At 41.9% G+C, this 13,088-nt stretch overlaps 1 protein-coding gene across 2 annotated transcripts in view; it reads left to right on the top strand.

Moving 5' to 3' along the window:
* Positions 1 to 8,869: 8,869 nt before the first annotated feature.
* The window catches only part of PALLD (palladin, cytoskeletal associated protein), a 328,505-nt gene continuing 324,286 nt past the window's right edge, over positions 8,870 to 13,088 (top strand). For both annotated transcript variants that reach the window (XM_044297022.1, XM_044297030.1), the window contains exons 1-2: positions 8,870 to 9,023; positions 9,630 to 10,629. In XM_044297022.1, coding sequence (XP_044152957.1) covers positions 9,644 to 10,629 — 986 coding nt within the window. In that variant the 5' untranslated portion in view covers positions 8,870 to 9,023; positions 9,630 to 9,643. The remainder of the gene's footprint in view (positions 9,024 to 9,629; positions 10,630 to 13,088) is intronic.

Genomic DNA, 13,088 nt, shown 5'->3' on the forward strand with positions numbered 1-13,088 from the left:
TTATATGGTTTTTGGTGCCAGATCCGGCATGTTCAGTTTCCCATGCCGCACTCGATAACGCTGCTTGCAGCTGTTTTGTGTTCGGCATGGGAACACAACAAACCGGAATGGCTTTTTCAGTTTTGTCCCCATTGACAATGAATGGGGACAAAACTGAAACATTTTCCTCCGTTTTTGAGACCCTCTACCAGATCTCAAAGCCTGAAAGGAAAACACAGATGTGAAAGTAGCCTAAGACAGTTCCAGAATATCTTGAAGAGCCAAGCTCCTATGTTCGGATATTCTTACAGCTTGGCCTCCAATACCATACACTCAATCAAGCTTATCCAGAATCTCTAAAGCTTTTAAAGGGAATCTGTCATGTTGAACATGGTGTTTGAGCTGCAGGCAGGTTGGAGATAAAAAGACTGATATATAGTTTGTGGGAAAAGATTCAGTATAAGGCTAGTTTCACATGTTTGCTGGGTTGCGGCCGAATCTCTGCTGGTCCCCATTATAGTTTAATGGGGCCGGACAGGAACGCAATGGCTTTTGGCAATGCCGGATCCAGAGAGACCCGGCAGGCTGTTCCCTGCATGAACAGCCTGCCGGATCTCACAATGCTAATTTGAAACTAGCCTAACTTGTACTTTATTCATAAAAATTTCTGCTCATTCTGGGCTTTGACATCAAGGCGGTCCTGTCAGTGATTGATAGCCTCCCCGCTATGACTGCATAGCTGTCAATCACTGACAGGACAACCTCCTTGACTTCAAAACCCAGAATAAGCAGGAATTTAAATGAATATCAATAGTATGGTCCTGCGCGACAATTCCCCACACTTCCTACAATACCATAAGCAGAGGTAAACGTGCATTCACAGCATCGATCCAAGTATGTATATACACTCACCTAAAGAATTATTAGGGACACCATACTAATACGGTGTTGGGCCCCCTTTTGCCTTCAGAACTGCCTTAATTCTACGTGGCATTGATTCAACAAGGTGCTGATAGCATTCTTTAGAAATGTTGGCCCATATTGATAGGATAGCATCTTGCAGTCGATGGAGATTTGAGGGATGCACATCCAGGGCACGAAGCTCCCGTTAGACCTCATCCCAAAGATGCTCTATTGGGTTGAGATCTGGTGACTGTGGGGGCCATTTTAGTACAGTGAACTCATTGTCATGTTTAAGAAACCGAAACCAATTTGAAATGATTCGAGCTTTGTGACATAGTGCATTATCCTGCTGGAAGTAGCCATCAGAGGATGGGTACTTGGTGGTCATGAAGGGATGGACATGGTCAGAAACAATGCTCAGGAAGCCCGTGGCATTTAAACGATGGCCAATTGGCACTAAGGGGCCTAAAGTGTGCCCAGAAAACATCCCCCACACCATTACACCATCACCACTGGCCTGCACAGTGGTAACAAGGCATGATGGATACATGTTCTCATTCTGTTTACGCCAAATTCGGACTCTACCATTTGAATGTCTCAACAGAAATCGAGACTCATCAGATCAGGCAACATTTTTCCAGTCTTCAACAGTCCAATTTTGGTGAGCTTGTGCAAATTGTAGCCTCTTTTTCCTATTTGTAGTGGAGATGAGTGGTACCCGGTGGGGTCTTCTGCTGTTGTAGCCCACCTTTCTTTCCCATTCTGACATTCAGTTTGGAGTTCAGGAGATTGTCTTGACCAGGACCCTTGAAGCAACTGCCATGTGATTGGTTGACTAGATAATCGCATTAATGAGAAATAGAACAGGTGTTCCTAATAATTCTTTAGGTGAGTGTATGTACCTTATTGAACCTTGCTGTCACTCTTCTGCGTGTGACAATCCTCTTTTGTTTGCTGGTACTTGTATTCAGGGTGGGTTAGGGAGCCCTATTATATAGGTGCACAGTGAATACAGAGCCTCAATACAGAGCAGATTCTCAGGGGAGGCTCACTAAAGTCTCCACTTTCTTATGAAGTTGAAGAGAAGCAGTTGACCAAATGCTTCATATCTACAAATGTAATAGATCTAATCACACAACATAGTGCTCAAACTGCTCATTGCTTTACAAAGATGCAGAAAGATTTAAAGGGTTTCTCTGGGCTCTCCTATATTGATGACCTATCGTCAGGATGACCTATCTATCAGCTGGGGTCCGACACCCGGCACCCCTGCCGATAAGCTGTATGAGGAGATGGTGTGCACAGTGCGCACATGCCATCTCCCTTCTCTCTTCCTGCTCACCTCTGCTGTCTATGGCAAAGCAGCAGCGAGCTACACTTCTCGTGATACACTTCATGCTCCGATGCAGATATCACAGGGCCTGTCTGGGTGAAAATGTGGGTATGTGTGTGGGTTCTGCTCTGACCCCGAACAACCCCTTTAACAAAAGTCTCTTTTTTACTGTGCACCAAATAGGAGTTGAAGTACATCCAGCAATTATCTTTACACAGTGCAAATTCCACCCAGAGGTTTAAACATGAGCTAAGCAAGTAATTGGAAAAAATGGGCCTCATATTACTCCTACAACAGTCACTACTACTCAGATCTCGGGTGAGCAACCATAATCTGTCACAATGTCCGTAATTCACATGGCGGGTGCAGGATGTCATTATCCCTCTACTGCAACAGGGCCTGAGAATGCTGTATGCTGATCACCTTGCTGTATGCAAGAATGGGATGGGGGGGGGGGGGTTGTCAAACCCCTCCACTTGGCTGGACCTGTAAAGGGAAGATTGCTTACCTGTTTCCCGGTGCTCCCCGCTGCTTCTCCTCCAGACCTTTAATACTGCACCGGGCTCCCTCACTGTAAACATCCGGTTTGACATTGCAGAAGCTGATCACTGGCCACGAAGGTGACTGGCTCCCCCCACGTCATGACAAATGGTCACATGACACAAGGGGATCTGGTCCAGTGATTGGCTGCGGCAATGTCAAACCAGATGGTTACAGTGGGGGAGCCCAGGGGAGCACTGCAGGCCAGGAAATAGAGCGGGGAGCCAGTGCCAGGAAGCAGGTAAATAATCTTACCTTTACAGGTCCAGCCAAGTGGGAGGTTTGCCAGTATCCCCCGTATTCTTGTAAGACCCCTTTAAGCATACTGGGTGAGTCACATTAGATAGCAGAGTATAAAATAACATTACAGTGCAGTAGATTACCAAACAATATCAGATACCCCTGTCCACTGGGGTACTGCTTGTTCAGGAGCACCCTTGCAGTGTTAAATTTGGGCCGCCCAGACGTATAAAGTCAGGGGTCCGCCCACAAGTAGTCAGATTATTTTGCACAAGTAAGCCCTGAAAGTTTTAAAAGCCCTCTTTTGCGACTTTTTGGGGCCAGAATTTTTGAGTAAAGGGCTTGAACATGACCCCCATCCCTCATCCAAAGCACCTTAAGTTTTTAAGTGGTATTCTAATCTTACACATATTTGACATACCAACACAACTTTATTCCCATTATGTCCTGAACTCCTTGTCTAGTACTGTAGTAATGTTGATTAGCAGGACTAGATGTGATCCATATAGTATTCCCCAAAGTATACTGTATGCAGGATCCTGTAAAAATAATGGATCCTGCTGCATCTGTTGGCATCCATTTAAGCCATTTCCGTCTGAGATCTGTTTTTTTAGACAAAAAAAGTACTGCATGCAGGACTTTTTTTACCCCCTATTTAAAAAAAAACGAATCTCTGTCGGAAATGGTTCGAACGGATGCCAACTAATGGAACAGGATCCGCTTTTTACAGATCAGAAGAACAGAAAACAAAACAGTGATGTGACGTCCCCCTTATATTGCTTCCCTTTTAATCACCTGTGTATATATTTATAACATTAATATTTTGCATGAGTTTATTGCACTGTGTTTTGATGGGTGGCAGTTGTTCCAATTGGTAGCTACCATTGGCCTCTAGTGATAGTTGCAACATGGTGGCGAGGAGCTGTAGGTGCCATGTTGCTGTAATAGGCTCTCAATGCAGGGCTTCATCACTGGAGAACACTGTAATGTCTTATGACTCAGTAGGGCCGAGATTTGCATTGCACATTTGGCGACTGTGCTAGTTCCACATTACACAGCAGGTCCAGAACACTACAAGGCTTGAGGAGAAATTTTTGTTAGCAAGGGAATCCAGGACCAATTTAGAGAGACCGTGCAGGTTTTTAGTGAACCACTTTGAGTCAGAGGCAATTGTGCTGAGCAAGGTCATGTAGAAGGGCGGCCTGATGAAGGCTGATAGAGACTGTTGATTTATTGCCTTGGCTGCTGAGTAAAGAAGATAGAGACATTTAGGGAAGGTAGAGGAAGGAGCCTCCCCATCACTTATATGCAGTGAGAAGAACTGTGTAAAATTGACACATCCATCTTCCCAGTTAAAGAAGATAAGGTGTGGATGCTTGTAAGTATAATGACCTACAGAAAGCAACTTTTAAAGTGACTTGTAATTTACAGTAGACTTTGGTTGTGAAACCACCAATATTTCAGCTTGTGGTTACTACTAAGATTTGCTTCTCTTTGTTGACTTATTTATCCGTTTACTGTGTCATTCTTCATTGGGGAACTATCGTTGACCTTGCTGGGTGCTCTTATAGCGTCAAAGACATTTTACTGTATAGGGAGGGATAGCGGTATATGCATGCATACATATTGTACAGTATATGGAGAAAAGTATTAGGACATGCCTGTCATTACCACAACACCCAGCCATGAAGTCTGACTTTACAGATATTTGGGTGTGAGTGGGTCATTCTAAAGAGCCTAATGAATTTGAGTGTCATACTGTAATAAGATGCCACCATTTCAACAACATGATATTCCTTCCCTCCTAGAGACTGCATGATTAACTGTGTGTAACTCCAGCTTTCTGTGCAAACCACGGCCACTGGAAGGTCTGTGGCACAACCGCTGGAGTAGTGCTGCTTTGCCCACTCCATGCAGGTTGTGGCCTGCTTCTTTCCCGCAGTGCCTCACTCTGCCGCTGGCTCATTCTGTCTCTTAAAGTGCCAGCGCGCACAACTTAATCTTCCCCAGCCTATGGCTGTCCACCTCAGGGAATTTAAGACACCTAGAATACATAGCTTGCTAGATGGCTGTTATACTGTCTCACTATTGCACTCGACTCCTGCCTGGGGCTACTCCAAAATCTTGTAGAAAACCTTCCCAGACAAGTGGAAGCTGTTTTAGCTGCAAAAGAGGAACCAACTCTATATTACTGCCTATGGATTTAAAATGGGATGTCATAAAAAACTCCTGTAGGTGGAATGTCTCAGTGTTCTTGCAGGTTTGGCCAACAATACTCTAATGTGTGTGCAGGACTTTAGGTCATCTGGTCTGGTCTAGGGTCTGTATTTATCTAGGCATTTGTATGTATTTATTTAATAGTTTGTATGGGGTCTGAATTAATTGTGGGGTCTTGCCACTTTTAGGGTCTGGTGTGAATACATTTTTTTGTCTATATTAGTTTAAGTAGTCTGATCTGAGGTCTGTTTTATTTGAAGGGGTCTGGTCTGGAGCCTGTGTTTATTTTGGAGTTTTTGTCTGTATTCATGTCAAGGTATGGTTTAGATTCTGATTTCATTTGTAGGCTGGTATCTGTATGAGTGTAGGGGTATGATTTGAGGGGTCAGTTTATTTAGGCTTGAGGTATGAGATTTAGGGTCCATTCACGCGTCCGTAGTGTATTGCGGATCCGCAATACACCCGGCCGGCACCCCCCATAGAACTGCCTATTCATGTCCGCAATTGCGGAAGTTCTAAGCCGCAGCACGGAAATACGGATGCGGACAGCATCTTTTATATCCCCATAGAGAATTAATGGGTCCGCACCCGTTCCGCAAAATTGCAGAACAGATGCAGACCCATTTGCGGACGTGTGAATGAAGCCTTATAATGAGATTTAAAATCATTTTGTGCTCTGATCACTTGTTGTTTGTTCCTCTGCCCCCAATGTATATTTTCACTTATGTGGCTGATAATGGGTGTGGTATCATTTTTGCTATATATTTTATCTCTTTACAGTGATACATTTGGTAAAATATGTTAAACATATAACACAAGCATCTTATCAATTGTATACACCAATGCGGTCCGCAGCTGCAAGCAGCAGGACGTGTTTTATGCGCGGTCAAACAAATGTAAATCATATGCAGTCATCACAACTTTAAGCCAGGTCTTTCTCAGAAAACCAATTTTCTCATTGACTTCTATTGGGAAATGAGATGCTGCATCATGACGGTATCACGATTGCGCCATGTGGTCGTACTCTTATATAGAGAGGAAGAGCCTTTCTACAGTGAGTTCAGCTGGCTGCAGCATTGTCCACTTGCATCTCTCTCTACATCATATTAGAAGTAGAGAAGGAGGCTTTATCCCAGGTGAATAGATACAACTGTTCAAGCTGCAGGAAGCAGCTGCATTGAGCTGCCTAGAATCTTAGGGTACAACCACACATGGCAGGTACGTCAGAAGTAGCTGCTCTGCCGGATCCTCATGTAAATCCTTGCGGAAATGCTACAGGTTTTCTGAAGATTTCAATCTCTGCTTTGCAGTAGACATGCTGTGGAATTAAAATCCATACCAAAGGTCAAGTTATGTGCAGATGTTATTGCTGCTACTGTAAGTGCACACACAAATCCACTGTGGAAAATCTGCATTGTTTACATCACATGTGGATGCACACTTTGTCACCACCAGACATCTGAGAAGCTCTGACAGACGTTCTTCAGAACCTCCTGCTTGAGGTTCCTTTTGTTTTGCTTTCGTTTTCTCATCTCATTAGCCTCTCTCAGCTGTCATGTAGTTGCACTGATTGCATCCCTTTAAATCCCTTCCCATACTGCATCACTTTGCGGTTTATACAACTTCCTGGAGTGTGTGCATGCTGGATGCTACTACTGAGTCTTCTACAGATAAGTTTGTTCATTCATTTGTGTTTTCCTATTTGCTGGATCCTAGGTGACCCTGACTCCCTCCGTATTAAGTGTAGGGAGCCGGTGGTCGTGTCCCCTCACTATTATAGGGTGTTCAGGTGTCATACAGTCGAGGAACGAGGATATGCAATCATCTACCATAGAGATTTTTGCATAGGCTGAGCAGTAAGGGAGAGAGCCAGGTCTGTTACAGGGCTTACCCTCTGGTTCCTTAGTTTTGGATCCAGTCAGTCGGATCTTCATTTTGTGTCTTCTAGTTTCTGTACACCTTCCGTGACACACTTAGTATCTAGCATGCTGCATTGGTGCCTCCTACACAGGCTCGGACTGGCCCAGAGGGGTACAGGTGAATCTGGGCCCTTGAGCAAGGTGGGTCCCCTGTGTCCCACCCCCTGCATAAGTGGCACATAACACAATAGACTGACTGCACCACATACAGAGAAGCAGTTTACAGATTAAGTTCATATAAAAAAAACTTGGTAGATTATTTAAGAAACTCCCCAGTTTATTATTCTAGACACGATCAGAGCTGAGATGACTTGTAGGCATAGAGGCAGGCCAGCCAGTATCTCTTTTCCTCAGGACTCACCTTCTCAAAGTCACTGCAAGGACCTCCAAAATTAGTCATCTTGTAACATCTTGCTGCTGTCGGCTGCTGTGTAAGCAGATAATATTTGAATGTATCCATATGGTGAGCCCCTAAAATAAATGTTACTGGTGGGCCCTAGGCATCCCAACCCAACATTGCTCCTAACCTCCTTAGTGAAGTGTGAACTTGAGAAATCAATGCTTTACCTAATGACTTGTGAGGTCCCATTCTTTACCCAGGCTTGTCAGAGAGTATTGCCACTGGACTCTGGACATCCCCTTCCTCTCCCCACATATACATGGTAGGTCAGTGCAATAGTCACACTGCAGTCATGTGATTCAGGTACATTAGGTTGGATGTGGCCTATATAAAGTGGGTATATGAGCAGGAATTTCGCATGCTGTGCTATGATTGCCACTGTTAGGACCTCCCTCTATCATCTGCCATCCACTTCTGCTCCATTGTTCCTGGATTTTGTTTTCCGAATTTTGGAAATAGCACAGTCAGCCTTTATTACAGTAAGTCCACCACACTAGCAGGTAGAAACATAGAAACATAGAATGTGTCGGCAGATAAGAACCATTTGGCCCATCTAGTCTGCCCAATATACTGAATACTATGGATAGCCCCTGGCCCTATCTTATATGAAGGATGGCCTTATGCCTATCCCATGCATGCTTAAACTCCTTCACTGTATTTGCAGCTACCACTTCTGCAGGAAGGCTATTCCATGCATCCACTACTCTCTCAGTAAAGATGACAACAAACCTTGAGAGGAGTGTATCTGGTGTATTCTAGGTTCACTCTGTCTTTAAATGCAAAACATTAAGAAACTATACCTTTCCATAAGACATGTTGGCACCCCGGATGAGGGGTACACTATCTAGGAAGCATGGTAATGAGGACTGTAACTCTTCCCTGGTACATAAACATGCTAAAGAACACCACCAAGTCTCAAAAAGAAAGGGATTAGAACACATTGCCAAAATCACTCACGATTGTCAACCCACTTCCACAAAAATAAAAACATTTATGGCTACACGACTCCCTATATGCTTATTTATTTCCTATTGTTTTTGGAGCCCCAAATATTCAACAGCACTGTACAGAGACTGGCATCACGCACATCATATATTTAGATAATTTCTACAGGTTTATGCAACAGAAAATATAATTTTGTGAAAGTCTCATAAGAGCCTTCTGTGCCTTCTAATTCTGAAAATCTTTGTCTAGATAATAACGTGAAACACACAGTCCCTCTGATATCTGAGAGGCAAGTGTCAGTGAGGGTATTTCAGCAAGGTCCCGCAGCCTGTCTCTTAGAATTCAAGATAGCAGTTCACTGAAACATGAGATCAGTTACCAAATATAGTTGACTAGAGAAAGAATGACATGGTCCTGTGGGAACAGATGCAAGGTTCAGGCCACATTCACCTCCTGAGAGCTGTGGGGACAAAGTAATACTTAATGTATAGCGGTGCATCTCTGTCTTTAATTAAACTTGTCTAGAGACCTCTTCTAGGATTTTACGGTAAGTGTCACCTTCTTATATTCAACTATTGCAAATATAGAGAACATGTGTCATTATTCAGGATAACATGCATTATACTGATAATATCATGTGATGTTCTCTAGTAACATTACTGAAATAGACTTGGCAATAACATCTTTCATCTTTCTATATTTGCTCCTGCCATCCTGTTCAAACTTTTTTATTAACTTTTTAGATTCACCCAGTCAGGGTGGTATTGTTACACATTTCCCTTTTAACTCAATAGTTAGGAAAAGTTCCATATAGAAATGTACTGAACTGAAGACGTACTATTTGGTAGTACAGATATGGCAGGTATTAAATTGTTAGACTATGCCTACAGTATCTGCTGGCTATGATACCATTATTTAATTTATAAGCAATGCAGCACCATTGAAAAGTTTCTTTATTCTCAAATCTTTATGCCATATGCTTCAAAGCGTATCATCACAACTTGATGCTGGACAGATAATAGTATGCTCCAAGTAGCAACTTGGATGTGCTACATGGGTATTGTTGTAGTCCATAATTTCCTGAAAGAGTCTTTCTTAGTTGTTATGTTGGACATGTACTCTGACACCAGTGTTGTTTTCTTATTCATACTAGAATTATTCTTCAGGATGGCAAATAGAGCCTTGGATCAAGCTCTGCCAGTTTTAATTAGAAATGTCTACCCCAAAGAGACAAAAACAGATTGCTTGAGCGAAAGTATGTCAGAAGCTTCTTCCCATGACTCTTTCTATGACTCTTTATCAGACTTGCATGGAGAAAGCATTGATGGAAATTTTTCAGAACTCTCTGCGTTCTTAAATCAAGACGAAATGAACAAGAGCCTTGACATTGCACGTGAGGCCTTCTCAAACCCTCATGCTGTGGATCCAACACAAGGACATGTTTTGAATCCTCAGGCTAAGCAACGTGATAGGTCTTATAAAGAATTAAAATTAAGTAATTCCACGTCAGAAGGCAATAGAAGACGGGACAATGGACTTAATAAATCAGGAAGAGCCAGCAAACCAGACCCCTTAAATGTTCGAGGAATGATATCACCATTTCTAACCACTAGTCCAAGCATAATTCGAGCTTTGCAAGCCCAAAAAGCCTCAAAACACCACGGTAAAAGTGGTTTCAACACACTTCCAAAAGCAAGAACAAAAACATTTAACAAGGATATTAATCCACAAAGTGAAATGTGTCAAAAAGCTGCTAATTTTATTGAAGAACTCTCTGCAATATTTAAAGAGACAAATAAAGCAAGAGATAGACGATCAAATGGAGATTCTTCTTCCCCAGATAGTGGCTACCTCTCTCCGAAAAAGGATAACATAAATATCATGAACCCCGCAGTCAATGAAAGTCAAACAGAAAAACAAGAGGAAAAATCAATAGATGTGACCACTGCAAGACGTCCTGAGGATAAAACAGAAAAAGTAGAATATGAACCTAAGCAAACTGAAGAAGAGTGCAGACCTAGCCAGCCTACTAAATCTTACTCTCCTCCTTCAGCTGCTCGATTTGTCCAGAAACTGAAAAGTCAAGAAGTAGCTGAGGGGAGTAGAGTCAGGTTAGAATGCAAAGTGATAGGAAACCCCAGCCCAGAAGTAAGGTAAGACACCACTGAATACATCTCTTGTATATGCAATGTTGAACTTGAAACAAGAAAATCCCTTTTCAGAATGCTTGAAAAAAAGACTTTATAGGTTCATAGCCATACACCTTCATCACTACAAAAAACACGTAATATAGTTTTAGAAGACATAGTACACAGTAGTAAGCATGGCTTCACACTGCCTTTGAGGTTATGTTCACAAACTGAATATTTGTTGTGGAATATGGTGGCCGAGTTTCTACCAAAATCGGAAACAATGTACAGTGCAATGTAACTGAATGGAGCTTTTTGGAAACAGCTTTAAAAAAATCAGTTGTGTATTCTTCTTTGTACATGCTGTGGCTGTTTATTCTTGCTACAAGCCCTATTGATTAAGGACTAATCTACTGCAATGTAAATCTAAATTGGGGTCTGAATAAAAATCCATGCACTAGTTCCACAACCTAGTTTTCCTTAATTTAGATGTAGCCTAAAGCCTTATTCCCATTTGTTTAATCTAGTCCTTATTTTGCATCAGTATTTATAACCTAAAACCAAGAGTGGCTTTAAAATATAGAAGACAAACAAATCTTTTCATAAAACTTCTTTTCCACATTACACTCCTGATTTTAGCTTACACATAACGAGGTAAAATACTGACCAAAATGATGCCCACTGCCTAATACAGTCAGGAGAAAGTGCACTCCTTTTAATTCTATAGTTTTATGTATCAGGGAATAATACAAAAAAAATACAACAGATTCCAATATTTCAATATTTCTTCAACAAAACAGAAAGCCAAAATGGAAAAGCCGTGTGTGAAAAACTAAGTATACCCTGTGAATCAGTAGCTCGTAGAACCACCTTTAGCAGTGAAACGCTGATTGAGCTAATTGTGTTCTGTTTGACTTTGAGTCTCTCACACCTCGTTGTGGAGGACTTTTGGCTCACTTTTCTAGACAATGTTGCTTCAGTTCATTGAAGTTTGTGGACATTCATTATGCACAGCTTTCTTAAAGGGGTTATTTCACTTCAGCAAGTTGCATTTATCATGTAGAGAAAGTTAATACAAGGCACTTACTAATGTATTGTGATTGTCCATATTGCCTCCTTTGCAGGCTAGACTCATTTGTTCCATCACATTATACACTGCTTGTTTCCATGATTACAACCACCCTACAGTCCACCAAAGGTGGCTGTGCTTACACACTACAGAAAACTATGGAAAAATGAGTTAAGCCAGCAAAGGAAGCAATATGGACAAACACAATGCATTAGTAAGTGCCTTGTATTAACGTTCTCTACATGATAAATGCCATTTGTTGAAGTGAGACAACCCCTTTAAGTCTCACCACACCATTTCAAATGGGTTGAGGTCTTGACTTTAGCATCATTGTCCAATTGCATGTCCCAGTTTTGGGCAAACTTTAGCTATTGGATAGATGGCTTCACATTTGACTCTAGAATACTATAATGTACAGAGAAGTTCATGGTCAAGTCTATGACTACAAGGTTCAAATCAACCCCAAAGTAAGGTGGTATGGTGTGTCTTTTTGCTGATGACACAAAGATTTGTAACAGGGTTGATGTTCCTGGAGGGATGCACCAAATGGAAAAGGATTTAGGAAAACTAGAGGAATGGTCAAAAATCTGGCAACTAAAATTTTATGTTGATAAGTGCAAGATAATGCACCTGGGACGTAAAAACCCAAGAGCAGAATATAAAATCAGTGATACAGTCCTAACCTCAGTATCTGAGGAAAGGGATTTAGGGGTCATTATTTCAGAAGACTTAAAGGTAGGCAGACAATGTCATAGAGCAGCAGGAAATGCTAGCAGAATGCTTGGGTGTATAGGGAGAGGAATTACCAGTAGAAAGAGGGAGGTGCTCATGCCGCTCTACAGAGCACTAGTGAGACCTCATTTGGAGTATTGTGCGCAGTACTGGAGACCATATCTCCAGAAGGATATTGATACTTTGGAGAGAGTTCAGAGAAGAGCTACTAAACTGGTACATGGATTGCAGGATAAAACTTACCAGGAAAGATTAAAGGAACTTAACATGTATAGCTTGGAAGAAAGACGAGACAGAGGGGATATGATAGAAACTTTTAAATACATAAAGGGAATCAACAAGGTAAAAGAGGAGAGAATATTTAAAAGAAGAAAAACTGCTACAAGAGGACATAGATTTAAATTAGAGGGGCAAAGGATTAAAAGTAATATCAGGAAGTATTACTTTACTAAGAGAGTAGTGGATGCATGGAATAGCCTTCCTACAGAAGTGGCAGCTGCAAATACAGTGAAGGAGTTTAAGCATGCATGGGATAGGCATAAGGCAATCCTTCATATAAGATAGGGCCAGGGGCTATCCATTGTATTCAGTATATTGGGCAGACTAGATGGGCCAAATGGTTCTTATCTGCCGACACATTCTATGTTTCTATCTTAAAGAATCACTCCTCCTCCATTATGCT

Source organism: Bufo gargarizans, chromosome 1, assembly GCF_014858855.1.
Source record: "Bufo gargarizans isolate SCDJY-AF-19 chromosome 1, ASM1485885v1, whole genome shotgun sequence".
Classification (NCBI taxonomy): domain Eukaryota; kingdom Metazoa; phylum Chordata; class Amphibia; order Anura; family Bufonidae; genus Bufo; species Bufo gargarizans.